Genomic DNA, 27,950 nt, shown 5'->3' on the forward strand with positions numbered 1-27,950 from the left:
TATTTGGGACTCTTTCATTTATAATAAGCATCCTTTTTGAAACATGTCAGTTGTGTTTTTCCTTGTTTGATGCAATTATTAACACATAATGGGCAGATACTGTTGTAGGAATGCACTTTTAGTTTCATTTCTCAGTTTCCAGCGTTTCAGGCTTTGCAGCATTGTTTGTGTTGACCCAACTGACAATAAAACTCCCAATCCAAGGAGCATCCTTTCAGTCATTCATTCAAGGATCAGAGGTGGGCAGAGGGTGTCCAGCAACAAAAGGTAAGAGTTTCCAGTTTTCTACAAGTAATTTCACATTAACTTTGTTACATAGACTGGGAAAGGTAATTTATATCATGAAGCTAGTAGCAGTTTTATAGAAAAGTTATCGCTTTTTAATTTTTTGGAAATACATATGTGCACATGCGGTACATTCGTCCTGTTCAGGGAAACAGAGGTCAATTGAATGTCCATAGAAAGCTTTTAATTTTTTCTTACACTCACCAGACGATTACTCGTGCTTACTTTTTTCTCTGTGTAATGCTGTAGTGTTTTCATCTTGCAATATAACATTTCTTGTGAATTTACTTTGTAAATCAAGCTTAATGTAGAGATGTAGATGTATTATACAGCACTGTGTGTCAGCTGTAGTTATTTTACTTTTTCTTCTCGACTTTCACAGAGTGAGCGTTCAGTGTCTGTGGGTGAAGTTCAACATACAATGGCAATTGCAGGAAAACCCTTGACAGACTGGGACAGTGATGTCCTTGGCTGTTGTCAGGATATGAAAACTTGTAAGAAGCCAGTTAAATTTTACTGACTCACAGATTAAATTCAGGATTTTTTTTCCTTGTTTGTGTTGCCTTCATCTTTTGAGACTTGTTACCACTTTATTGATGTGTTTCTGTGTTTTTGTGTTTTTCAGGCTGCTATGGATTCTGGTGCTGCCCCTGTCTCGCCTGCACTGTTTCAGGAAACCTTGGAGAGAACAGCTGTCTCCCTTTATGTGATATATGTGGCCCTGGTATATTAGCAGCCTGTGGGATACCTATCTGTGTTCCTCCTGCAGTTTTGTCCTTAAGAGCTGGCATGCGAAACCGATACGGCATCAAGGTATGAAGCATTTGATGGTGACACTGAACTCAAAAATCAACTTAACTAGGAATTACAAATCTTATTCACCAAATCAAAAAAAAATCTATATTGGATTTAATCTATGCCTAAACCTTTTTTGTCTAACATTCACACACATAGTATCTCTTCCGAGGAGATTCCAAGGGATTAATCTACCAAACTTCTGATTGTTAGATTTTGTTGAACCTGCTCTTCCACCTGAATTACACAAAATCTGTATGCTTGTATTCTCTTTCTGCAGGGCTCTCTCTGTAAGGATATTGTACTTTCCTGTTTCTGCGAGTGGTGCTCCTGGTGTCAGATGCATCGCGAGTTAAAGCATCGCAAGAAAAACCCGACTGTCATCACTATACAGAATAACCCTGTTGTCAGCATGCAGCCTATTCCAACTGTCCAGCCAGCAATGATGATGATGCCTGCGCAACCAGTTGCAACTGGTTTCGTGTCTCAACCAACAGTGGTCATCCAAACAAAGTGACACTCGTAGAAGTCTGATGCTGCTCAGAGTGTGTTCTCATGTATTTACTTGTGAAAGCATAGAGTCTAATCAGGCTCATGTTAAATCCTTGCTATTGATTTTGTAATTATCAAGAAAATTATCTCTATTAAACGTTAGCATAAATGATAGGAATGATGATTCACCTATTTGAAGTTTAGTTACAAATATGGATTTACGTTGTAGTTATAATAAAGTAATAATAATGTTTTACTGACTCAATAAAAAAATGAAATCACAGATATGGGCCTCATTGTGTACCTTGATCCTACTTTTCTGAGAGGTTTTTCAAATAAGTGTAACACCCGTCCCACGTTCTACTGAGAGGGGCCCTGGGTTCCTATTGTTACTTTCCTACTGATATTCCCTTTTTGATACTTATGATATAAAATATGCAATAAAACTACACTACAGTGGAACCCCGACTTACGAAATTGATCAGAGAAGTCGGAGACCTCCGTGAGGAGCCTTCCGTTAATCCTGCACCACTGAACCTGTTGATGCTGGGGTATTGTCTCTGGATTAGCCTTTGCACAACATAGATGAGATGAACAACTCTGCAATGACCAGAGGCAAATAAAGCAAAGTTCTTAAAGGTTATGGGACTTTTGTAACGCAGAACTTTAGAAATTGTCAAATTCGGTTAAAAAAAAAAAAAGGCCTTCTCATGCATGTTCTGATTGAATATACAACAGCAGGCTATCGTTGGAAGATCCAAAAGAATAGGAATAGAAATACATTTCACTGCAAATAGTTTAGTTTATTAATTTTATCCTTCCATCCATCCATCCATCTTCATCCACTTTATCCGGGGCCGGCTCGCGGGGGCAGCAGCCTAAGCAGAGAAGCCCAGACCTCCCTCTCCCCAGCCACCTCCTCCAGCTGTCCAGGGGAACACCAATGCGCTCCCAGGCCAGCCGAGAGATATAATCTCTCCAGTGTGTCCTGGGTCTGCCCCGGGGCCTCCTTCCGGTGGGACATGCCCGGAACACCTCACCCAGGAGGCGCCCAGGAGGCATCCTTGTCAGATGCCCGAGCCACCTCAGCTCCTTTCGATGTGGAGCAGCAGCTGCTCTACTCTGAGCCCCTCCCGGATGGCTGAACTTCTCACCCTATCTCTAAGGGAGAGGCCAGCCACCCTTCGGAGGAAGCTCATTTCCGCCGCTTGTATTCGCGATTTCGTTCTTTCGGTCACTACCCACAGCTCGTGGCCATATAGGGACGTAGATCGGCCGGTAAATTGAGAGCTTCGCTGTTACACCCAGCTCTCTCTTCACCATAACAGACTGGTAGGCTACAGCGTCCACATCACTGCAGCCGCTGCACCAATCTGTCTGTCGATCTCCCGTTCCCTTCTCCCATCACTTGTGAACAAGACCCCGAGATACTTAAAAAAAACAAAAAAACAAGTTAGACCCTTCTCTTATTAGCAGTTACAGACCAATTTCAAAATTACCGTTAATTGCTGGAATTTTAGAAAAGGTTGCGGCTAAGCAGCTTTTCAGGTTTTTAAATCGGGAAAACAGCATGAAGGAAGTAAGACAGCGCAATGAGGAACACTGAAACAATGCTACACATGCCATAGATTCTCCAACAGTTCACAATCCACCAGATATACGTTTAATCTGAGATAAGGAAAAAAAAGAAACGACAAACGACACACAGCTAAAAGCAGACAAACGGCCAACAAGGGGAAATATGAAGTCACTCAAATATTTAACGTATTGTAACGTTCACAAGAACCAGACGGTTGGGGTCTCAGTTTGTCCGTTTATTCGGCACATAAGCCAGCGGGTTGTTAACTCAGGGGGAAGCGCTCTCGAACTACCCCTCTCTTCAGCCTGGCACCCACACAGAACAACCAGGTCCCCCCACCCCTTCCTGTACACCACCCTCACTACTTCCTGCAGCCCAACCAAACATGAATCTTAAAGGAACAACAACAGTGTGCAGAGAAAACCAACATGTCACTGTCCAGTAACTCTTAACCATCGTTACACTGCCCCCCCAGCAATAAGTTCCTCGTCCCCGAGGGAACGACACAGTCTCTGAGGCGGGGCGGTAGCCTACGTTCCCTCCTTGACCTCCTGAGCCCCTGAGGAGGACGCGGAGCTTCGGGGCTTTGGGGTGAAGAGTCCAAGGGGGGGGAACGCAGCCCCGGTCGGGGGTCCCTCTGAGCAGGGTCATGGACGCTCTGTACACGTCCCTCTGGAAAGGAGGGGAGGGACTGTCCTCTGTAGGGGGCCATCCGGTCTCTGTGCAGCGCCACTATCCTCCCCCTAGGAGGCAACTGCACCCTGTAAACAACCTCCCCCACTCGCTCTAGGACGCTGCAAGGCCCCACCCAGCTGCTATCCAGTTTAGGACACCGTCCCTTCTTCCTCTTTGGGCTGTAGACCCACACCAGCTCCCCAGCACGGAAGTGCCTCCCTTTAGTGGTGATGTCGTAATTCCTCTTTTGGCGCAGGCCTGCCTTCGCCAGCTGCTCTCGGGCGTAGGAATGTGCAGAATCCAGCCGGTCCTGCAGCTTCCTTGCGTAGTCCCGGCCCGGTGGTGCCTCTGGCGCGTCCGGGGGTTTCCCAAAAGCCAACTCTGCAGGAGTTCTCAGCTCTCTCCCTAACATGAGCAGGGCAGGCGTACATTGGGTGGAGTCCTGCACTGCCGACCTGTAGGCCATGAGGGTAAGGGGAAGATGGTAATCCCAGTCCCGTTGGTGTTCTGAGGTAAGGATGGCTAGCTGCTGGGCCAGCGTCCTGTTAAACCTTTCCACCAGCCCATCGCTTTGGGGGTGAAGTGGGGTGGTGCGGGTTTTCTTAGTCCCAAGGCGTTCACACATGGCAGCAAATACCTTGGACTCAAAGTTACGCCCCTGGTCACTGTGGAGGGTCTCTGCTGTTCCAAAGCGGCTGAACATCCCCTCCACTAATACATCAGCGACCGTCTCAGCCTCCTGATCTGGGATGGCGTATGCTTCCGGCCACTTGGTAAAATAGTCCATGGCCACAAGAACATAGCGGTTTCCTCTGTCTGTGCGAGGAAATGGGCCCATGACGTCCACAGCTACTCGCTCCATTGGGGCTCCTGCTGGTTGCTGCTGAAGCTGAGCCCGGGACTGGTCTTGTGGCCCTTTGTGTGAGGAACATGCATCACAGCTGCGGCAAAAGTCCTCCACATCCCTCCGCTGTTGACCCCAGTAATAGCCCTGGCGGAGGCGGCGAAGAGTCTTGGAGACCCCAAAGTGGCCAGAGCCAGTGCTCCCATGGCAGGCTCCCAGCACAGCTGACCTCAGCGACCTTGGCACCACAACCTGCCACCTCTCCTCCCCCGTGGCAGGATCCTTCCAGGCACGCTCCAACACCCCCTCCTTCAGCCTGAGAGCTGCAAACTTGGCCCACAGCCCCCTGGTACAGATGGAAAACCCAGTGACCTCATCCCAAAGGGGTTGCTCCCCCTTCTCCAGCCACTGCAGGACCGGCAGCAGGTCTGTGTCTTGTTCCTGCCGTGCCCTCCACTCCGCTGCATCCACCACCAGAAGAACCCTGCAGGCGAGCTGTGCTGCTCCGTCTATTGTCGTGAGTTCCCGCTCTATTTCCTCTCGCTTCTCACAGTAACGGCAGCCAGCTGCAGCACATGGGCGGCGAGAGAGGGCGTCTGCGTTAGAATGGTGCGTCCCTGCTCTGTGCTCCACGGTGAAATTGAAGGCTTGGAGCTCCTCCAGCCAGCGAGCCACCTGTCCCTCTGGCTCCCTGAAAGACATCAGCCACTGAAGGGCAGCATGATCAGTTCTGACAACAAATGCTGTGCCGCACAGGTAGTATTTAAAGTGTCTCACCCCCGCCACCACAGCCAACAGCTCTCGTCGTGTGACACAGTAGCGCCGCTCGCTCCTGTTCAGGACCCGGCTGAAGTACGCCACCACCTTCTCCCCTTCCGGTCCAACCTGCGACAACACCGCTCCCAGCCCCACATTACTTGCGTCAGTGTCCAGGACAAAAGGCAGGGCGGGGTCAGGGGGGGCAAGGACTGGAGACTCTGTCAGCAATCTGCGGAGGGTGTCGAACGCCTGCTGACAGTCCTGGGTCCAGATGAAGTCACGGTCCTTCTGCAGCAGGTGGAAGAGTGGTGCGGCTATGGAGGAAAAGCCCTTCACAAACCTCCTGTAATAAGACGCCAGTCCTAGGAAGCTTTTGAGCTGTTTCTGGTCTGCTGGTGTGGGCCACTCGGTAATGGTGTGAATTTTTTCCTCCAAAGTGCTGATGCCCTCACGACCCAGCTTGTGGCCCAGAAACTCCACCTCCCTCCTCATGAAGTGGCACTTGTCGGGATGCAGCTTCAGGCCTGCAGCCGCCACCCTCTCCAACACTTGTCTCAGGGCATCCAGGGCAGCATCAAAGGAGCTCCCGTGCACTAGAAGATCATCCAGGTAAACCAGACACCGTTGCCGTGGGACGCCAGCCAGCACACTGTCCATGAGCCTCTCGAAGGTCGCAGGAGCGTTGCAAAGGCCAAAACTCAGGACTTTGAACTGCCATAGTCCCCTGTTAGTGCAGAAGGCTGTCTTCGGTCTGGATTCCGGGGACAGTGGCACCTGCCAGTAGCCACTCCGCAGGTCCAGGGTGGAAAACCAGGAGGACCCGGCTACTAAGTCGAGGGACTCATCAATCCTGGGAAGGGGGTAAGAGTCTTTCTTCGTCACTTTGTTGAGTGGTCTGTAGTCCACACAGAAACGCATCCTAGGACTTTTTTTCTTAGGCACCATCACCACCGCGGAGGCCCACGGGCTATCAGATGGTTCTATGATGCCCGCCTTCATCATTTCACACAGCTCCCTGTCTGCAGCCTCCTGATGAGCCAGGGGCAGGCGGCGGGGGCGCACTTTAATAGGCTGGGCATCCCCGGTCTCAATGACGTGCTCTACCAAGTGTGTCAAGCCAACATCACTTTCTTTCAGGGCAAAAATGTCACTAAACTCTTTTAGTACCTGCCATAGACTCTCTTGCTGCTGTGGAGTCAGCCCCTCACAGTTCTTTGACCAGATACTCCTCACTGCTGAGAGCCTCTCCTCCTCCTCCTCCTCCGCTCGCTGTTCTGCTGGCGGGTCTGCAGGGGTCTCTGCGGTGGAGGTGGACACCGCGGCAGATGCTGTGCAGACCGGGGGAGGAATAAGCGGCACCTTCTTCCCATCAGAGAGTACGAGGAGGCCTTTGCCTAAGTCCAGTACACCACCAATGGCTCGTAAAAAATCCAGCCCAAGGATGCAGGCGTCCTGCACGTCAGCCACCCAGGCAGCATAAGACACACCGAGGTCCCCCACCTTGAACTGGAACACTCCCTTCCCTCTCATTGGGGCCAGATCACCGGTCACAGTCTTAAGTTGCACGTTAGTCGGTTGTACAGCAGCTCCGGTTGGGACAATATCGGGTCGGACCAGCGTTGCATTGGATCCCGTGTCCAGCAGGGCCGTACAGGACACCCCCGCAATCGTCACTGGAACATGGCAAAAGCCGCCAACCTGGGTCCAGCCCACAGTGATGGCCGCACCGGGTGGAGGTGGCGGTGGTGTGGGGATGTCGTTCTCCCAGGCCCGTGTACTCCCGCCTACACGGGCCCGTGGGCGTTTCCCTGAACCGCTGCAAGCTTGGGGCACTGCCTGATGAGGTGTCCGACTTGTCCACATCCCCAGCAGCTCTGAGGTCGGCGGTGTGGGCCAGCCCGAGGGGAAGGCGACTGCAGCGAAGCTGTCTGCACCAAACTGCACAGGCCCGCTGGCGTCTCCATCTGTTCCACAGGTGCTGACACAGCCCTCACCACGTGTGCGTCATCAGCGCCCCCAGAGGATCCTGCAAGCATCTCCCTCTCCAACGCTAGCTCCAGGGCTGCACTGAGTGTGGCCGGCCGAGCAAGCTGAGTTTGCATGCGGAGCTCTTTAGGGCTCAGGGCCTGCAGGAACTGGTCCCGAGCTAACTCCGCCTGCACTGATGGTGGCATGCTGTCATACGCCCTCCGGCAAAGGCACTCGACTTCATGGGCCAAAATGCGGAGGGGCTCACCTGGCAATCTGCGTCTGTTGTGGAACTCCGACCTCAGCAGCACTGGTTGGTTATACTGCCCGAAGCGCCTCTGAAGTGCTCCGACCAGAGCATTATAATCTCCCCTCTGCTCCTCGGTCAGCAGCAGCAGGCATGCAGCTGCATCCTCACACAGACACAAAGCCAGTTGGAGAGCTTTATGTTCCTCAGACCAGCCAGCTGCAACAGCTAACAGCTCGAACTGTGCGATAAACACTTCCCATGGCGTCTTGCCGCTGAACTTAGGCGTTTTTATATTCGCTGCAGCTTGCTGGGCGCCGCCATGTTTGTTTACATCACGTGACGGCGCGCCAAGCGAGGTCGACTCCTTCCCGCCGGAATCGCGGCCGCTGTGCGAACAGTTCCCGAGCCTAGTCAAACCTGGAGAAAATCCAGCCTCGGCAGACAGCCGCAGCGCCGTTTCCCTCACTCCATGGGCGGGCGAGCGCGGACGAACCTCCCTCTCCTCCGTCTCCTTCTTAATCCTGCCCGGCAACATCCTCGTCTCGTAACGGCAAGCGTCGCCGGCAACAGGGTCTCGGGCGTTCTGGGGTTCTTTTTTCTTTCTTCACTTCTGACACCAATGTAACGTTCACAAGAACCAGACGGTTGGGGTCTCAGTTTGTCCGTTTATTCGGCACATAAGCCAGCGGGTTGTTAACTCAGGGGGAAGCGCTCTCGAACTACCCCTCTCTTCAGCCTGGCACCCACACAGAACAACCAGGTCCCCCCACCCCTTCCTGTACACCACCCTCACTACTTCCTGCAGCCCAACCAAACATGAATCTTAAAGGAACAACAACAGTGTGCAGAGAAAACCAACATGTCACTGTCCAGTAACACTTAACCATCGTTACAGTATCTATAGCTTTTTGTTGTAACTTGCTTAACAATGAAAAATCTGACACCAGGAAAAGATTTAAAAAATAAGCTTCTGTGGTGACTATTTTCAAACTGGAGTCACAAACAGACTTTCTACACATTTGATAATTAATTTTTATTGATTATTTCTTCGTAAAATAACTATACAAAAACACAGGACTGACAGTCTTTTCAGTCAGTTACTGGGATTTAAATTAAAACCCAACATGCAAATTTGTTGGAGGTGTTTTCTGTCCATGTGGTCTTCAAACATCATCACCAAGTCATCTAAACAAATATAAAATAGTTATGGCTTTAATTAAATGACCCACATTTATTGTCTCAACTGTAGAAAACGTTTCACACACTGCCTCCCTGTGGTCACAATTCGAAACTACATGACAAACTGGCTTAATGAAATTAATGTTATTTTAACTGGATTTGAAGAAAACAGCTGTCCCCTCTTATGAGGTATATGTTCATTACCATCTTTACCTCTTTGTGTTCCTCCTGTAGCCTTCTTTGTGAGGGCTGCCATGCAAAACAGATATAGTATTAAGGTGTAAAGCACTGGATGATGGCATATTCTGAACTAAAGGTGGAAAGACAAAAACATACTGTTTGTTCCTTCAGTGGTGCTGGTTTCAGTGCAAACGTACTGTTTATAAGGCTGAGGAAACCTGCAGTCAGCTGAGACTGAAGAAGTCACTTGAATCAGCGACGAAACGTTTCTCCCACTGAAAATGTCCAGATGAACAGAATCAACTTCTTAGGACCTACTGACCTGGATGAGCATGCATCTGTAATGATCTGTAAAACTAACTAACCCTTTAATACGTTTTTTCTTTTGTTCTTCTTGTTATATTTTTGAACTGTGAGATTGATGTTTGATGTATAATAAAGTGTCATGATCCAACAGTATTTAAATCTCCTCTTGGCTTTTCACCAGCAAGCAAATAAGCAATGAAAAACACAGATGTTGTGTCAGCAAAATAAAATTAAAGCCCAAATAAAATGTGTACACAAAGTACAATGGTAGAAAGACACACATGGTAACATTTAGTAGCAATTGCAGTCCATTTCCATCCTTATCCACAAGTTGGCTTCAGTCTCAGGCGGCATGTGCGCCCAAAGCACGCGCATCTCGAAGCACAATACTCCAGTCCACCAGTAGGTGGCAACAATACAACATGGGAATTAGATTAAATATCCCAAAAGGTTGATTCTGTTCTTCTGGACGTAGCGTTTTCAGTGGGAGAAACGTTTCGTCACTCATCCAGGTGACTTCTTCAGTCTCAGCTGACTGCAGGTTTCCCCAACCTTATAAACCTTGAGACACTTCACCTCTCTAAAGCAGGGGCAGTAATATCTGTACTCATCCAGTTCTGTTCTTCAACGTCTTCAAGAAATTTAGTCCAGACGCTTTTCATGACAAGCTTCTTAGATTACGATGACTGGGACACTTGTACACTATATGTGGGTAAGACAATCAATCAATCAATCAATCGATCCGCAGAATGACGGGTGACTTTGGGTGGTGTTTGAAAAAGGAAACACCACCTAGTTCAAAATAGCCGAGGATCTCTAATTTTATTTTAATAATTTAGGTGCCACAGCAGTGTGAGCTGTGCTAGAAACAGAGTGGAGCAGAAACACAACAATAGAAATCGACGTCTTCTCTGTTCAGGACGTCTTAATTATCACACCTGGTGTTACGCATCCTGTCTGCCTAATACCAGGTGAAAACTCACTGTATACTGGAGCCTGCATTAAATATGTGGAAGGAGCTTATGATCCTTTGTGATGAAGACCTAAAATGCTATTCTGATATTCTAATAATATTATATTATCTAATATTCATGTTGCAAAATGTAAGTAACAAACAATGAAACAAAAAACAAATAAACAAACAAAACTAATATCTTTAGTCTTCCGTGAGACTATAAAACAGGCCATCTCAGCAACATCACCCTAAATATTTGCCAAAATAAGTTACAAATAAAATCCTAGGTTTTTTTCAAGTCTGTTGTAAAATTAGATTAGCTGTCAAAAATTTGCACTGAAGACGATTTTGTTGTTGCAATAGTTTCTGGGAGTACTGGACCCCATTTTGCCTTCACCTGCCACAGCAGGGTGCTAAAAGCTTCCCCTGAGATTTTGGTCCATATCGATATGTCAGCATCACACAGTTACTGGAGATTTGTTGGCTTTACATCCATGATGTCAATCTACTGTTTCAATAATATGCTGCAGTGTAAGTTGGTACCAAAGTGAAGTAAATATCCACAACACCAGAGTTTTTATAGTTTCTGTTTTCAAATGACTGTTTTTAGTATTTCTTGCTCAAAAGTGTTTGGTTTAATTAGTTTAGTTTAATTTGTAAATACTTTATGTCAAAAGTCAGCACAAATTACAATAAAAATACAGAACTTTTTGAAAGTAGTTACACTGTTGTTGGCATTAAGAGTCTCAGTAAATACATTCATCAATCCCTCATCAGACCAGCTCATAATGTTTTTTTTTTTTTACCAATATTACAAATACTGAAAATGGAGATATTTCTCCCATGTTTTTATTTTTTATTTTTCTGTTTTCCAAGGTCACATAATCGTTTTTAGATTTTATTTCAATTTTTAGTTAACTACAGGGTTTTGTTTTTACATCTAGTTTTAATTTTGTATTTAGTTTTAGCTAACTATAATAACCGTGCCCCACAGCATTACACCCCCACCACCAGCCAGAACTGCGGATACAAGACACGATGGATGCACATGGATGGATCCATGCTGTAGGCCATCTACAGTTCCATATGTGTTGTGTTTAGAGATGCTGTTCTGCATATCTTGGTTGTACAAATTTCCCTTTCAAGCACATCTCAAGGATGCTGTTGCAGTGCAGTGTTTTTAATTTTCTATCATCAAGTTGCAGTATACAAACCAAAGGTTCTGTTTGGTTTTGCTCTTTATTTGCAAAAGAAAAACACAAAGTCCAACTCTAGCAAATCTGTGTATATTTTTAAAAAACCTCAACTTATCTGTTAACAGCATGTTAAGGATACATTTTTCTCACATACACACACAGTTGAATAGTATCATAGATGGTTCACATAAATTATTTTACTTATACTGGCTCTAACATTAAGTATACAACATATTTCTGTATTAGTAAACTGTGTACATGACTAAAGATGATATCCGATCTCGGACAGCTAGATAAAGATGTCCACTGTCCCCTCTTCTGCTTTTTCTCGTTCTGTAAAGAGGCGGTGTGTATTATGGTTAATGTACATAGCCTCTGAGAGTGTATGACATTGGGAGAGCATGGTATGTATCTTTTTACCTAATGCAGCATTGATGGATCCAGCCTCTTCATCTCCCTCTGGACCCAATCATCGTCTGGATTGGCACACACAGGTTTGGACTTCTTTTTCATCTGAAACCTACATATGTGAGTATCATTATTTAAAGTTCTCAAGCTTATTTTAGAAGCTCACACACTTCATTAAATGTCGATCATGCACTTCCTAAATTGGGTTTTTCTTTTTCCGTCAGTCTGTGCTTATTAATTATGCTGGAATTTGACAGTGCAGGAAAACAAAACCAGTCAGAAGTGAAGGATCTTACACTGTATACTCACAAAACAGCTGTCATGTTGCAGACAGTGTTCGGTTCCTGCATAGTGTAACCGACGATGTTTCTCTTCTTTTTTATGTCGTTAACATAGCCGAGGCAGCACTTGCCATACGAGCCTGGAGAGAAAGTTAGAGAGTAACGGAGAAATAAACCACCCCGCTTGGAAATGTTGTGGACAGTGCTGTCCAGTATTATTCCCACATCCCCTCACTAAAAAAAACAACAGGTGTTCAGAAACAAAGACAAAGGAATGAGGCTTCAGGAACTGTGGTTAACCCAAGATGTGGCATAAAAAACCCCACCAAAAGATGGGTGCATATTTTTAGTCAGATTTTTAGAAGATACTGTGAAGAGCTGCATGGTTACATTTCTGTGAATTCTGTTAAAAGTAGATATTTAAGTGGAAATGTCACAGTTGAGTTCTGCATCCAGTCCATTCTGTTTGACTTACCTTGTGCCAGACTCAGGTACGTGCAGATGAAGAGAAGAATGAAAACAAAAGCATGAAACTTCATCGCTGCTGCTGTTGTTCTTGTTGTTTTGCTCATTGCACAGAAACACTAAGAGATTAAATAAAAGAGCAAAGTCAAACAGAAAGGTGGAGGCAGAATAAATCACACCCACTGCTTTACAGATGTTGGGCAAATATACAGTTTTTTCCAAAGCAAATCCCTCCCTCTGTGCTCTTTCATAAGAGCACAGAGGGAGGCATTTGTTCTCATTTCTTTAGTTCAATCTAAAAAACATCCCAAAGGTGCCCTCAACAAATTTGATTCAAGCTACAACGACTACAGCAGATACAAAGTAACTGAAGGTCACGTCATTAAGAAATCAGAGAAAACATCCGTCAATGATTTGGCACAGGAACCAGGATGTGTATATTAATGAGACCAATAGTGTGATACTGAGTTCAGTATGTAGCCCACTATATTGTGCTAAATAAATCATTTTTTGGGAAATCAAAAAATATGCTAAATATTGTACTATACTAAATGAAAAATGATCACCTGTGAATAAAAATATACACAAAATGTATAATTTGTGTTGACCATCATGTCTGGTTCTGAAGAATCAACATGCTGGTTTAAAGCTTATAAAAATTGCACAAACTCTTTTTGCCTCAGCTGCTGCGTTTCCATTTTTATTTGTAAATTTTTCACTACATCACTGCATCCATTTTCCATTTTCCAAGCAGAATGTAAAGAAATGAGGGGTGGTTCTACACTGTCGCACAGACCATATGGGAAATGTGAACATGTTTAATTGCTGTGAAATTGTTGGCTCATGTGAACCATCTAGTGTTCTCTTAATTACTTAAAAAAATCCTGAACAATACACACTTTTTTACTGACACTAATGATAAAAATATTTAATGTTTAATATTTTTGTTTCAAATTTCATTATCAGTTATACCAGTGTTCCCAGTTCACAGGAAAATCTGACAACATTGTTAAACAGGGTCAGAAAAATAAAAATAAACATTTTACTTAAGTCCTTAAATTTAAATAATTATATATAAACATTGCATTTGGGGGGTTAAGACAGTTATTTACATATTAGATATTAGATATTTTGACTTACCTTGTGCCAGACTCAGGTACGTGCAGATTTTATTTTTATTTGAATTTTATTTTATTTGTATTTTTTCACTTATTGTTGCATTTGTGTTGTTGCTGCCTGTGTTTGAGTAATTTCTGTAACTGTGAGACACCTGCTGCTGCCGATCTTGGCCAGGTCTCCTTTGAAAAAGAGGTTTTTAATCTCAATGGGATCTTCCTGGTTAAATAAAGGTTAATAAAATAATAATAAAAATAAATAATCTTATAATTGCTGTATACACTACAAAGCCATCACCTTATGTTATCTAACAGGTGAAGAGTTATTGAGCTAGAACAGATTCCTATTTTGTAACAAATATGTGACAGAATACAAAGAAATAAACTTCAAAAGAAAAAGAAAAACAAAGAAATGCTATCGTTGTTATGTGTCGCTTGTTTCTAGCCTGGAAACAGAGAAAACGTACTTTTAACAGTGTTTTTAGGCTGTGATTGTAACTCTTGTTTTTCTTTCTCCGTTGCTGCAGTCGGTCTCTGTCTCATTGGTCCAGTTCTCATAGCAGACAAAGCCGGTCATTGACCCAGAGCCACAGATCAAGAGCACAGCTGTAGCACAGTCCCAGCCAGACGTGGGCTGTGTTGGTGTTCTTGGCTGCCTCCTTCACCAGTTCCTGCTGTTCCGGGTTTGTGATGGAGACCAGGTCAAACATGCACTCTGCATTATTTTAAGGCCTCATGCTATTATTTTTCTTTCTTTAATCAAAGGTTTTTGTTTCTCTTTGTATGTTGTTTTTTTTAAATAAAAAATTGTTACTTGCTCAGGATAAGTATTACTATAAATCTTGTATCTTTGTCAGATTATGGAAAGTTTATATAAGCATACAAATGCTGTGGTATATTTTACTCTACAGTACGTATCGCTTTTAAACTTATTTAGGAATAAAGCATTCTACAGTTTGAAAAATAAAAAACAGCTTCTAACACATTAGCTTTGAGGACCAAATGTTGCCTTAGTCCCTGATGTATCCCACCCACTAACAGGCTCTATGATGAAGAGATAATCAGTGTAATTCACCTTACATGTCCGGGGTCATAATTTTATGCCTGATCAACTTAAATGATTGTTATGTGTCATCTGTTTCTAGTATTGGCACATTTTTAACCCATGGCTGCTACACTGCTTTTAAAACCAGTCACAGAGAACAGATGAAGTTAAACTTCTCTCCATCATCTTTCTTGAACCATTTATGTTCTCCTCCTGTCTCCATGGCTACAGCCAGGTTGCAATGTCCAGTGTCTGTCTCATTGGCCCAGTTCTGATAGCAGGCAAGCTGGTCATTGACCCAGAACCACAGATCGAGAGCGCAGCTGTAGCGCAGTCCCAGCCAGACATACGGAGTGGTGGCATTCTTGGCTTTCTCCTTCACCAATTCTTGCTGTTCACTGCTTGTGATGGAGACCAGGCCATCATGGTGCTTTCTGCAGTAAATTAAGGCGTCGTCCCAATTTTTGCTTTCATTGATCAGGATCCATTTTTCTGTCATGAAAGAACACATGATGTTCGTTTATAAGAACAGAAGAAAACTCCATAGTAGTTTGTGTTATTTAGCTTGATGATGAAACTTATACCAGCGTTCCTCATGTACACTTCTTTCAGTGAGAATAAGAAAGATTTAAAAAATTATTTTAACATTTATTCCTTCAGTAAGAAAACTGACAGAAACCAGATGTAAAAGCTGAATCTTTGCAAATCTCACCATCATAGCAGAAGAAAGGTTTTGTGTTGTTACAATCATCAGCGCTCCATTTTCCTTCTTTGTTTAATGCAATCATCGTACACTTCCTGGTGCCGCTGTCAGTTTTAGACAGCTCTACAGTCAACTCATCGACACTTTCCCAGTGTCTGTAAGAAGAATTACTCCCATCTGACCACCTCCAGGTGTCTCTGAACAGGCCGATCCATGATGGTGGTTTACGAGATAATTTACTGACTGCTTCCTTTAACTGTTCTGCTCCACTGGCCAGGTCTGTGTGGTGCTGTCTGCAGTAGCTCTGAGCCTCACGCCACTTTTTTTTTGTGTCAATCAAATGGAGTGATTTGTTTTGTTCTGTGGAATAAAGAGAAAAAAGTGTCACAAGAAATGCAAATTTTTTGATCTCAGACAATAGTTTTTTTTCATGAAAACTGGAAAATATTAACCTGGAATACTGAAAATTGTGATCCTTTCATTGTGCTGTATTGTAACAATAAGATCAATAATTAATGACTAGCTCAATAATTCATACTGCATGTCGAAACAACCCACTAACAAAAAATGCGACTTAAAAAAGAGTCCAAAGCTGAAGTATGATTGTAAAAGTACTTTCATGTTTTACTCTCTGTAGCAACGTTAGGGGAATACCCACTGCTGTGACATCATGCTCAGGATGTCTTTGCTCTGTGTGGCAGAGAAACAGTTCTCTGAAGTTTTATTCTTTCCCAGTTAAATTTACCCAATTTATTTCCTTTCCTTTTCATAGTCTTTTATTTTAGGTCACGAGCAGTTGTCTAAGCATTTCACTGCATATCGTACTGTGTATGACTGTGTATGTGACAAATAAAATTTGAATTTGAATTTTATGTTATTTTGTGTAATACCATTTGGCACCACAAGATGGTGCAGTAAATCAATGAAACATACAGTCTGCTCTGCTCTAAAAAAAAAAAAAGCAGTGCTTCTTTTCATATTCATTAGAGGTGAATTATATTTAAATATGAACAGTTATTTAATTAATTAATTAATGATTGCCTTATTCTCACCATTATAGCAGACAAAAGCGTGATTGTTAGAACAGCCAACATCCACCAGCCCATCAGGGCTTTTAATCCGTCCACAGTTCTCAAGATGTTCAGGTTTATCATTAGGTTCCCCTACTTTCCATTTCATCTCTTTATCATGGAACTCCACTCCTGGCAGAGACCAGTTTTCTCTTCCTGATATGCTGTACAGCCCAATCCAGGCGTTTTCTTGATTCTCTGTAGAATCTATGTACAGAGTCTCCCTATATGTCACGTCAGGCACTGTGGCCAGGTCTTTATATCCTTCTCTACAGTAGCTCTGAGCTTCGTCCCATGTTTTAGGCTCTTTAATAAAATAGTACTTATAGCGCTGGCATGAAAACAAGGAACACTGACCTAAAAAGAAAAAAACAAATATACACCTTCATAAATGTATAAACATAATGATGTCAGAGAAGTTGTTAAGAAAGTTAAATCAGGAGGGAAGACATCACATAAAGAAAGCAACACATGCCTAAAACGAGTAGTTTCAGTGCTTTTAGTGATTACACAGTAACAGTGCACTAATCTGAAGTGAATTATTTTGTAGTTTTTCCAGTAAAATGATCTACTTACCCATTAGAATGAGCAGAAAAGGTCTCCAGTGCATCTTTGCTCTGTTTGATAGACCCAGTATTTCAGTGTGTGGTTAGTTTTTTTAAAATTGTTGTTGTTTTTAGAAGTGGAGAAAAGACAATTGTCAAAGTTAATATGGTTTCACTGCTTTGTCTAAGAAAGCTCAATAGAAGGACGGATAGCAATAACAAAGGAGGGAAATGTGCAGATGATAAAAATGCAACTAAACAAGGAAAATAAACAAGAAGCTGAGACTTTTTGTTTTGTTTTGCAATTTCACAGCTTGGAACAGCCGTTTTAACACAAACTGTTTTACTGCAGGACTATTTCATCACTGCCTTATATTGCTATTTTTGTTTCTGTCATTATAGCCACCCCCTGTGACAGCAAACAAGAATAAAACATGGGCTCTACATTTAATATGTGAAAATACATTAATATCAATCTCTAAAGAAATACATTTTAACCTCTATTCTGAGCCAATAATGTCAAATTACACTACAAAGTTTCTACTTACGTCAGGTTGTTCCTCTGTCCCTGCTTCACTCTGATCTGTTCTTATTCTGGGTCATTGAATGAAACATTCAGCTCTAACAAGAGGATTCTGTATTATGTATTTGAACATTCAAAACAGAAGTCAGTCATTCACAATCTAATCTAGATGAAGCCATGGAAAACAGGAAAGACGACAGGCCGATCTTAAATTCAAAACCGGACCAGGAAATGTGCAGCTATTGCACATTTAAAAAACAAAAACATTTCAATAAATTCAAATTATCTGTCACCATAATGCCTTTCATCCACTTTGAAGGTGAGATTCATATCATATGGTTATTTATAGCTACTCTAAAGATGCAGCATTTGACATCTGCTTTCTATCAGTGTACTTTATGAAGATGAACTGAAACTTTTACTCCCACGAATCCCTTTTTTCCTATTTAAAAAGCACACACAGCTGGTGGATGTCAGCCACGTGAGCCAGTGATAATACTCAAGTGTGTGACTATCTGTGATGTGTCAAATTCTAGTAGATTTATATCAAAGTTTGCAGTGATCAGTAAATCTAATTGTGGTGGAGGTGTGGTCCCTGGATCAACTGCAGGGGACGGGTGGTGCCAGGGAGGTTGGTGGGTCAGGTGGGGATGATTTATGATGAGGTTTTCCCCCTTTTCAGTGATGTCACAGACCGGAGATGGAGGGGGAGGGTGCAGCTGACTGCAGAACTGGCTGCCGTGGGTGCTGAGAGTGAAAGTGTCCCTGAGCGATTAATAAACCCATAAAGGTGAACACAGGGTGCTGGCTCCTTTACAGTTGTTTGCAAATCATTTTTATAGCAAATGAAAAAGAAACCAAGTGTTTGTTCCATCACTTACCTTGAATAAGAGGGACAGGAGACCAGCCACAAAGGCTGGCACATCCCACATCGATGGAGACAACACTGAATGTCACACCGCTCAGAGAAAAACACTGAAACATGACTGTAGAAAAATGTGGTCCACACCGAATAGTCATTAAAAACATACGAACAGAATTATATTAAGGTTTGTAACTTCATCATGCACATATTGTTATTAGACTTTGTTGGTTCTCGCTGGATGAAACTGGATGCAAAGAAGATTAAAATCTCGTAGTGACTGGTTGGGTCGCTGCAGTTTTTCATGTTGGTCTGCAAACACAAAGTGTCACAAGGAAAAACACTCATTCTTATCAATGTTATATAGATCAATATTTAAGTATAATTTCCCAATAATACACATCTTATGTGTAGTGAGGTGTTTTATACTAGTGTGGTCATCCTGTAATAAATATATAACAGTGTTCAAAGAAGTAAACGGAGAATAAACACAAAAGAAAAGTTATTATTGTTTGTAGCCTGGACGATGCAACAATATTGTATTTTTCCAGACTTGCTAGAAATATAAGGTCTATCACCGGTAAGCCTGTCAGAAAGAATAGATGAAGTTTAACTCTTCATCTGTTTTCTTGGACCACTCGTCTTCTCCTACTTGCTTCTACAGACATGTCAAACTGTCCAGTCTCTGTCTCATTGGTCCAGTTATCATAGCAGAGAAGCTGATCACTGACCCAGAACCAGAGATCAAGAGCACAGCTGTAGCACAGTCCCAGCCAGATGTGTTGGTGTTCTTGGCTGCCTCCTTCACCAGTTCCTGCTGTTCCATGTTCATGATGGAGACCAGGTCAAAGGTGCACTCTGCAGTAATTTCAGGCCTCATCCCGTTATTTGCTTTCTTTGATCGGGATCAACATTTCTGCCATGAGTAAACACAGATGTTTGGTTGAATCTGAGGACATCGGGCTTCAGTAAGAACGACATTAAAATGTGAGGCGAAACAAAACAGGGCACAAAAAAACAAACAGAAGAAAAAGTACGAGTTAGGCTTTACGTTTTGACTTTAACATTTTCCCCGTATCATCTTTACTTTTCTTACTTTACTTCATTGCTTTGCTTTCTTCATTTCAATATGGCATCTTACTTAAAATTCTAAAATTAATTAAGTAAGAATGCTGACAAAGACCTTATTTAGAAATCTCACCATCATAGCAAAAGAAAGGTTTTGTGTTGTTACAATCATCAGCGCTCCATTTTCCTTCTTTGTTTAATGCAGTCATTGCACATTTCGTAGTGCCACTGTCAGTTTTAGACAGCTCTTCTTCAACTCGTGCACACTTTCCCAGTGTCTGTAAGAACAGTCACTCCCACTTGACCGCCTCTGGGTGTTTTTGAATGATAACTAATAAGTAAAAAGTTATATCAAAACTAAGAGAGTGAAAATGGTGAGTGAAGAGAAAATACTCAAGTAAAACCCTCAGCAGCTTAAACCTGTTGCAGTGTAGCTGGAAGCAGCTCTCCAAACTGGGAGCTGGAACAGCAAGGGCGGGGTAAGTGGTCAGATTAGATCAGATTGGTGATCTAATTGATCACCAATCTGATCCAAGGGGTGCTGTGATGCAAAGAGCTGCCGAGTAAAAACCAGCTTCAGGATGAAGGAGTGCATTGCCAGAGGATGGAGGTGGCAGACAACAGGACGGCTGAGGGAAGGAAAACAAAGGCTGAATAAATGTTTCTATGAACAAAACCCTCTTTCTGTGAAACTCTGTGGTGGCCAGCACTAACTGTGGTTAGCTGAAGACTTGGCAAAGAGTCGTGGTGAGCACTGCTCATCAGTACTGGCAGCTCAGTTGCCAGCAGGTGTGGAGACACGCAGGAATGCAGTGACTCCACCCAGGGGTGGAAATGACGACTCGGTGGAAAAACCCAAGCACTCACCCGGACCATGACAATTTCATGTTAGCACTACTGGCACCACTTTCTCTGGTTTATAAAATAAAGTCTATTTCGAGGAAGAACAGTAAAGAAAGCATGGAAATGTACAGACTTTACTATTGTTACTTCAAGTTTTAGGAATATCTGCCTCCATTCACTGTAAAAAAACAAACAAACAAACAAATAAAAAAGACTTCAAATAAATATTTTTATAAAAGAAAATGGTAAAAACATTCAGACCTGGACATTGGTCTTCATTCGTCTTTGATTGTCTCCCCTTTGTGGGCTAAGGAAGAATTTACTGCTGGAACAGGAGGACTGTAATCTGCATTTGAATATTAAAAAATAAGTCTGAATTCCATTACATCCTTCAACATCTAATTTACATAATGTCATGTAAGCAGAAGAGACAAGAGGCCAAACAGACGCTCTACTGCTCCTCAATCCAAACTGCTCAGCCCGACTCTGTTCCTCTGATATACTTCTTCCTAATCCTGTCATTTCTGGTCACTCTCAGCAAACATCTCAACATCTTGAGCTCTGCCTCCTTCAGGTTTGGCTCCTGTCTTTCTGTCAGTACCACTGTCTCCACCGTCCTTCTGTGGAGTGCACATTTTCAAGCCCCAACGCTTTTTAAGTGTTTTGACTACCACCATGCTGGTTTTGCTGGAGCCATAGAGTACTGCATTTGTTGAGGGTAGAGTGCTAAGCTATCAGCTAATGCTTTGTTATTATGAAGCTACATCCACTATCTGTACAAGTGCATCGGAAACAGACAATAAAATACAGTATGAGCCACCAAATCTCAAGAAAAAACTTTTTGGATCATCTGTATCATTCAGCGAGCTAAACATAGTGAACAGTCTCAGGTTCTGTGAGCTGAGGTGAGGTCCACACACAGGTCAGCTATAGCCACCACTAGGAAAACAGACAGGGCTGTGCCCCCCCCACACCCTCTAGCAGATCATTACATGAAGGAACCTTTTAAAAACAAACACGTCCATGCTCACAGGTGTACACACGGGTGATCACACACACAAACTACACCCTTTTTGGCTCCTACCTCAAAGCACACTGTGCGCTCTCGATCTTACGTGCTGCACAATAATGTTTAATATTTAGTATTTACAGTTATATTCCCATATATCATCGTGATGTTGTTTATTCTATAGCTCTCGTTTTCTTCTGCTTGTTTTCTTTTTTCATTCTTAACAGGTGAAATTAAAAAAGTATCTACTGTTATCTATTGTTAGCTAGTTTCTTGTGATGGTGTTGTTTTTATTATGTTGCTCTTTGTTGTTTGTTTTCTCTTCTGGTTTTTTATCTCCATACAGGTGATCCAGTTGTTTTGTTTGTTTTTCTTTTTTTTCCCTTCCCCCCTTTCTCACCTTCTCTTCTCCCCTCTATTTTTCTTTCTCTCCCTCTCTTTCTGTCATTCTTTCTCCCTGTCCAATCCCCCAGTCATGTCTGTCTTATCTTTAAAAAACGAAAATAAAATAAATACATAATTATAATAAAGGTCAAATGGACCAATATGGCAAGGCCATGATGATCCACTTGGTAAAGTAAATCCACTTGGCATCTTTCTTGGCCTTCAGACAACAATTCTGATGGCTAAAGATCCAAACGGGACAGGCAAAAAAAAAAAAAAAACGAAAACAGAAAAACGAAAACACAAGAAACACAATCATAAAATCAAAACAGGAACCAAGACTCAAAAATATTAGTTCTGTATTTCTCAAAATTCTGTTTAAGATACCATTTTGTATAAAATCCTGTGAAAGTTATTATCACCAAAATTAAATTGACTAAATAAATAAACTTGCTTTTTAAATCTAGTAAAGGAGTAAGGTATACTGCAAGTGAGAAGCAAGTGTCCAAAGTTTTTATCAGTTACATGAAATTGCCAAAATGAAGCCTTATTTTCCTCCTAAAGACCTAGAAAAACTCATTCATGCGTCCATCACCTCTAGCCTGGACTACTGCACGTCTCTCTATTTAAACAGCCTTCTCTCCAGCGTTTGCAGTTAGTCTAACACTTGTCTTTTAACAGGTGTTAGTATGTATGAACACATCACTCAGGCTTTACACTGTACATTATCGTACTGATTTTAAGATTCTTATAAGATTCTAATTATACATGACAAACATGACAAACTCAGAATTTACATTTAAAGAAAAGTAACTGCAAAAAACAACAGGAGCCCTTAGAGAGCCCCGAAGGGCAAGGGCTACACAAAAACACTGACGTTTATACTGAGATGGAAATCTGGTGTAGTGTATTCATCTTTTTGTGTCATTGTGAACTCATTTAATGTGTATTGAAAAAAAATGTTTCAAAGAGCTCAAAGAAAGTTCTTATAACCCCTAATAACTAATATATCATTTAAAAGTTTGGATATGATCCTTTGGAAACTAAAGCTTTATCCTAAATTTTATGACCCTGACCTTGTACCTATACATAAGGTGTAGTTTATAATCTTTAACCATTTGTATGGAGCAGATTTTGGCTTATATGAGCTAAAAGGAAACCTTGAGATTCTCTTGAAATTTGAAGCTCAAGGTCAGATGCTTAGCCACACTAGGTACTTGTGTCCCCCAAGGCCTAGTATACTTTGAAGTTTGAAAATGCTTCACAAAAAATTGTGAGTAATATAAAGTTTTCACTGATTTTGGGCAAAAAGAAATTGCCTGTGCTGTTCTTAGTATCTACCCTCACATAAAATTTGAACATACTTTGAAAACTGTGGTGACTCGACAGATGGACAGACAGACAAAAAAACTAAACAAATGAAACCAATTACATACTCACTCCCTTCAGGGGGAGAAAAGAGTTTTACTTGCCTTTAATCATTCAAGCACTCATTTTCATCATATTTAGAGACTGTGGAGCTCTCTTTAGAGCATTCAGAGGGTGTGCTCAACATTTACAACGAGCTGCACCTCTGGGCAACACTTTTGCCATCTGTCACATTAAACAAATGTCCAGGACAAACATCCCAACCTTTTCTTTTTTATAAAACTTATAGTTGTTGGGCTGAATCAGATAACCCTGAACCATCCTTTAGTTGTTCTGCTGTAGGTTCGCGCTGCTGGTTGACTTCCCATGATGCACTGAAAATGTCTTCCCCTCTTTTCTCTCCCAGTGCGTTTATTCACACCACCGCTGCATGGCAATGTTTGTCTGCTGCCACAGTCTGCGTTTTATCCAAGATCTCTCTAAGCGGTCCTTTTCTCTCGTCTCTCACCTCTATACTGGTCAAGCTGGATGCTAGCTGCCCCACCCTGAGCCTATAGGACAGCTAAAGGTCCTTCCTGTTAAAATCGAGTTCCTCCTTCCCACCAAGTGCTGTGCTTAAAGGTTCGTTTGATCATGTGGCTCGTCTATTTCATATTGTAAGGTCTTTACAATATAAAAAGCCAAAGGAAAACTTTAATGTGGTGCTATATAAATAAAACCTTATTGAATTTCTTATTGAATTTAAATAATATTATTAAAAATATTTAGAAAAGGGAAAATTCACAATTCTTAAATCTTTTTCGACTGAACTTTTACCCATTTCCAGACATTCATTTTTAACATCTGCTGGTGAAACTCAAAATGTACTTACATCATCAGATGACCTCAGTTTGCAAAACTGGATTAAGGTTGAGTGTGAGGAAAATGTGAGTCATTTTTGTGGAAAAACATATCAAATAACGATCTTAAAGAAAACAAGAAAACTGCAAAGACATGTGTGCAGTTTGAAAAATTGCACATAAACGTCAGTCAGTGTTTGGCAGTCAAACTAAGCAGAATAAAGGCTACAATAAAGGCTAAAAAACCTAAAAGAAATCTTTAAAAGAGAGATCAGACGTTTAAATAATTTTGGCAGATTATTTTTTTAATTTTTTTAAGGCTAATACATTTGTTAAATTACATTTTGGTTTCAATCATCCAACTGACTGATGACCACTTTGCACATCACGTACCATTAACCAAATGATGACAATGAAAAAACATCAGCATGACAATATCAATCACATTATTGTGATTTCTTTAACAACACGCCTGTTGTTAAATTAAAAAAAAAAAAAGGAAATTGAGGTTTGGCCATCCAAAAGAAGCACACTGACTGTGTTTACAGCGATGTGGTCAACAGGTTTGCCACACCTCAGTGCACGTTGTTGTTTTAACCTTTTTTTATGTGTAATAGTTCTGGTTCGGCTGCATTTTTTTCCGAGGTATCTGAGTAATGCACGGTGCACATGCAGCATGTTCTCTCAAAGCTTCCTGACTTCACAACAAGACTTCCAGCTTTAACAGGTAAGATTTTTTGGTTGCTAGTAAAAATGGAAATTTATAATCAAAACAGTGAGAGGTGTGAGATTATATCAAACAGCTAGAACAGAGAAGAAATCATTTTTATCGTATTTTAAAAATATATATTTTCTGAGGTGTAAAAAGCTACATTTGGAAGATGACTTGTAAACGTCTACAAAAGCTTGCAGATCTAACATAAAACTGATCTGTTCTGGCTTTCACCTGAAAGATGTAAACTAATGTAATCATTCTGGTCTTTTAACAAACATTTATGGTCACTGAGTATTTTAAAAACATGTTTATTATTTCTAACTAATGTTTTGTAACTGATGCACGTGGCACTGTGTCGAGTTTGTGTCTTTTTTTCTCCTTCTGTAAAAGTTATCTTTTTAAAGTGCATACAATTCTAACTCAGCTCTGTAAATCATTCATCAGTCAAACAACTAGTGTTGTGTTTTTCCTCCAAGTGGGATTGCACAATCGTGTAATTTACTTTTCCCACACTGAGCTACCTCGCCCTTGTTCTTGATACAACTGTGTGGTAGTGGCTTCCAGGTAAGTGCATTGCTTAGGTGTGGTTAACAACATGGTAACACATTTCATACACACAGCTTAACACTACCCAATGTTGCTGTTAACAAATCCATTTACTGATTGCACTGCCTTTGTCGCGTTTTAAGAGTGGTTATAAAACAGACATTTTCGTAATCTTTGGGGAAATCTCTAAATACGCTGATTTAATTGTGTTTTATTTTTGGAAAAAAGTTTCAGGGAATTATTTTAGTCTTGGTAGCCAGGATCGGTCCACCAGGACCTCCGCTCCTGGCTTGCCGCCCGGCTCACAGTGCACCCGACCCCTATGGCACCTCCTGTGGGTGGTGGGCCTGCAGGAGGATGGGCCCATGTCCCCTTTTCTGGCTGTGCCCAGCCGGCTCCATGGACTAATGCCTGGCCACCTGACGCTCACCCTCGGGCACCGTCCCCAGGCCTGGCTCCAGGGTGGGGCCCCAGTAACCCTATCCCAGGCAGGGTGAACTGTTCCCTCGATGGTCTTGTCATAGGGGTCTTCTGAATCGCTCTTTGTCTGGTCCCTCACCCAGGACCAATTTGCCATGGGAGACCCTATCAGGGGGGCAGAAGCCCCCAGACAACATAGCCCCTGGGACCCCTGAGACACACAAACCCCTCCACCACGATAAGGTAGCGATTCCCTTAGAGATAGGGTGAGAAGTTTGGCCATCCGGGAGGGGCTCAGAGTAGAGCCGCTACTCCTCCACATCGAAAGGAACTAGTTGAGGTGGTTCGGGCATCTGACAAGGATGCCTCCTGGGTGAGGTGTTCTGAGCATGTCCCACTGGGAGGAGGCCCCGGGGCAGACCCAGGACATGCTGGAGAGATTATATCTCTCGGCTGGCCTGGGAACGCATTGGTGTTCCCCTGGACAGCTGGAGGAGGTGGCTGGGGAGAGGGAGGTCTGGGCTTCTCTGCTTGGGCTGCTGCCCCCACGATCCGGCCTCGGATAAATGGAAGAAAATGGATGGATGGATGGATGGATGGATGGAGGGCTGAATTATTTTAGTTCACTAATTCTAGGAGGTCAGAGTTCAGAGTTGTGATGTCATCAGTAAGCGCAGAAGAAGAAAAAACAGTGTTTGAGAGCATTGTTTGGTGATGATATGCTATGCTGCCTGTAAACTCCAAACCTGAAGTGAGGAGAATAAAGAGAGTGAAGTCATGTCTCTCTGAGTGTGCAACACTTAGATATCACTCATCAAAACAACACAGTCAAAGTTGCATTTATTGTATGCAATACCATGAGGTCATAAATATTTGGTCTTCATACAAATGAAATAGCTGTCAAGCTGGGATTTAAAGTTTTTTTTTATAGGGATTTGCCTATGGTCCAGTGCCATCCCAGTAATCCTTCTATTCTTCCTACTCCTTTTTAACTTGCAAACATATTCACTTAGTGTACATTAGATACCTTTTGATGTTCAATTCAGTTCAATTCAATTTTATTTATATAGCAAGAGCATTTGCTTCAAAGTGTTTTGTACTGTAAAGCAAACGACCCTAGAATAATAGAGAGAAAACCCCAACAATCAGATCACCCCCTGTGAGCAAGCATAGGGGGAGAAAAACTCCCTTTTACCAAGAAACCTCCAGCAGAGCTGGGCTCAGAGAGGGGCAGCTACCTGGGTGTGAGGGAAGTCACATGACATTTAGAAAACAAAACTTGTTCTTTGTCTTGTTAAATCAGCCTCTTAGTGAGGAATATGTGCTAAACGTGAAAGTTTTGCATTAGGTGTTCTTGCTTGGTACTGATTTCCATGTATTAACAGGTACAGTAACCAGTCAACAACAATGACAGCCAACTGGAATACTGACCTCTTTGGCTGTTGTGACGACATAAAATCTTGTAAGCAACCAAAGAATTTTTTTATTTATATTTCCCTTTTATCATCATATGCTGCATTTAGATAATGTACTAAAACATAAATAAACATAAATATTGTTTCCAGGCTGCTATGGTTTCTGGTGTTGCCCTTGCCTCGCCTGTACCGTTGCAGGAATGTTTGAAGAGAACTGCTGTCTCCCATTATGTGACATCTGCAGCCCCGCTGTGTTATCAGCCTTTGGGATACCACTGTTTGTGCCTCCTGCTGCCTTGGGTCTGAGGGTTGGCGTTCGACACAAATATGGCATCCAGGTAAAACCCTATAACACTTATTAATAAAAATATTATTCTGACAGATATTTTTTTAGGCTCCCACTGGTAAATTACTAACTAAGAAATGGTACAAGTAGTAAAATGAGTATAGTTACAGAATATTTCTCTACAGGGCTCTATCTGTAAGGACATCGCCACTTCCTGTGTCTGTGTGTGGTGCACCTGGTGCCAGTTGCATCGCGAGTTAAAAATTCGCAAACACGGCACCCATGTCGTCAACATGCAGCCTACACCCACTGGGAAAAATTGAGAGTTTGTTATGGCTTCGTGCTGAGGTTGCTCCTCGTTGGTGTGATCTGTCCTCTAAGATCTGTTATGTTTGGTCTCACCAAACTAATTGATATTTGGTTATGATGGTCTTGCTTTTGACCTTTCTTTTCCCTCTAAGGATTTCTGCTGTGATACACTCAAGACAAGCATCGTATGTTTTATATATGCATGGTTTTCATTGCCTCTCTGAGCTAGCTCGTGACATGTAAGTTAATTATTTTAATGCTACAATAA

The 27,950-nt window shown here is 42.5% G+C and overlaps 4 protein-coding genes across 4 annotated transcripts; 2 read left to right on the plus strand and 2 right to left on the minus strand.

The window, feature by feature from the left end:
• The first annotated feature begins 679 nt into the window (after positions 1–679).
• On the plus strand, positions 680–1,597 carry LOC146615438 (cornifelin homolog B-like). Its single transcript, XM_085375563.1, has 3 exons — positions 680–779; positions 911–1,098; positions 1,361–1,597. Exons 1-3 carry the CDS (start codon positions 707–709, stop codon positions 1,595–1,597), a joined length of 498 nt encoding a protein of 165 aa, XP_085231689.1. The 5' UTR covers positions 680–706.
• A 9,903-nt stretch (positions 1,598–11,500) lies between these two features.
• Positions 11,501–12,730, minus strand: LOC146615439 (C-C motif chemokine 20-like). Its single transcript, XM_085376331.1, has 4 exons — positions 12,628–12,730; positions 12,181–12,292; positions 11,884–11,983; positions 11,501–11,796 (listed from the first exon to the last, which is right to left on the minus strand). The coding sequence occupies exons 1-3, from the start codon at positions 12,722–12,724 to the stop codon at positions 11,884–11,886; spliced, it is 309 nt and encodes a 102-aa protein (XP_085232457.1). The 5' UTR covers positions 12,725–12,730; the 3' UTR covers positions 11,501–11,796.
• Positions 12,731–14,925: 2,195 nt separating this feature from the next.
• LOC146615440 (macrophage mannose receptor 1-like) lies at positions 14,926–17,160 on the minus strand. Its single transcript, XM_085376189.1, has 4 exons — positions 17,127–17,160; positions 16,533–16,907; positions 15,490–15,840; positions 14,926–15,269 (listed from the first exon to the last, which is right to left on the minus strand). The coding sequence occupies exons 1-4, from the start codon at positions 17,158–17,160 to the stop codon at positions 14,926–14,928; spliced, it is 1,104 nt and encodes a 367-aa protein (XP_085232315.1).
• A 9,919-nt stretch (positions 17,161–27,079) lies between these two features.
• LOC146615441 (cornifelin homolog B-like) lies at positions 27,080–27,696 on the plus strand. The gene is made up of 3 exons (XM_085375564.1): positions 27,080–27,134; positions 27,238–27,425; positions 27,559–27,696. Exons 1-3 carry the CDS (start codon positions 27,080–27,082, stop codon positions 27,694–27,696), a joined length of 381 nt encoding a protein of 126 aa, XP_085231690.1.
• The last annotated feature ends 254 nt before the right edge of the window (positions 27,697–27,950 follow it).

Source organism: Diplotaxodon limnothrissa, linkage group LG17 (genome assembly GCF_057381915.1).
Source record: "Diplotaxodon limnothrissa isolate DT_005_m linkage group LG17, D_limnothrissa_male_GT1.1, whole genome shotgun sequence".
Taxonomy (NCBI): domain Eukaryota; kingdom Metazoa; phylum Chordata; class Actinopteri; order Cichliformes; family Cichlidae; genus Diplotaxodon; species Diplotaxodon limnothrissa.

Bases quoted from the DNA above. Each gene is read 5' to 3' on its own strand.
- LOC146615441 (XM_085375564.1), top strand. From the start codon at position 27,080: ATGACAGCCAACTGGAATACTGACCTCTTTGGCTGTTGTGACGACATA. The intron at 27,135-27,237 runs GTAAGCAACCAA...TATTGTTTCCAG, and splicing joins TTGTGACGACATAAAATCTT to GCTGCTATGGTTTCTGGTGT. The intron at 27,426-27,558 runs GTAAAACCCTAT...ATTTCTCTACAG, and splicing joins GACACAAATATGGCATCCAG to GGCTCTATCTGTAAGGACAT.
- LOC146615440 (XM_085376189.1), bottom strand. From the start codon at position 17,160: ATGCACTGGAGACCTTTTCTGCTCATTCTAATGG. The intron at 16,908-17,126 runs GTAAGTAGATCA...TTTTCTTTTTAG, and splicing joins TTTTCTGCTCATTCTAATGG to GTCAGTGTTCCTTGTTTTCA. The intron at 15,270-15,489 runs GTGAGATTTGCA...CTTTCATGACAG, and splicing joins ACCTTTCTTCTGCTATGATG to AAAAATGGATCCTGATCAAT.
- LOC146615438 (XM_085375563.1), top strand. From the start codon at position 707: ATGGCAATTGCAGGAAAACCCTTGACAGACTGGGACAGTGATGTCCTT. The intron at 780-910 runs GTAAGAAGCCAG...TGTGTTTTTCAG, and splicing joins TTGTCAGGATATGAAAACTT to GCTGCTATGGATTCTGGTGC. The intron at 1,099-1,360 runs GTATGAAGCATT...CTCTTTCTGCAG, and splicing joins GAAACCGATACGGCATCAAG to GGCTCTCTCTGTAAGGATAT.
- LOC146615439 (XM_085376331.1), bottom strand. From the start codon at position 12,724: ATGAGCAAAACAACAAGAACAACAGCAGCAGCGATGAAGTTTCATGCT. The intron at 12,293-12,627 runs GTAAGTCAAACA...CTTTCTCTCCAG, and splicing joins GTACCTGAGTCTGGCACAAG to GCTCGTATGGCAAGTGCTGC. The intron at 11,984-12,180 runs GTGAGTATACAG...TCACATATGTAG, and splicing joins TGCAACATGACAGCTGTTTT to GTTTCAGATGAAAAAGAAGT.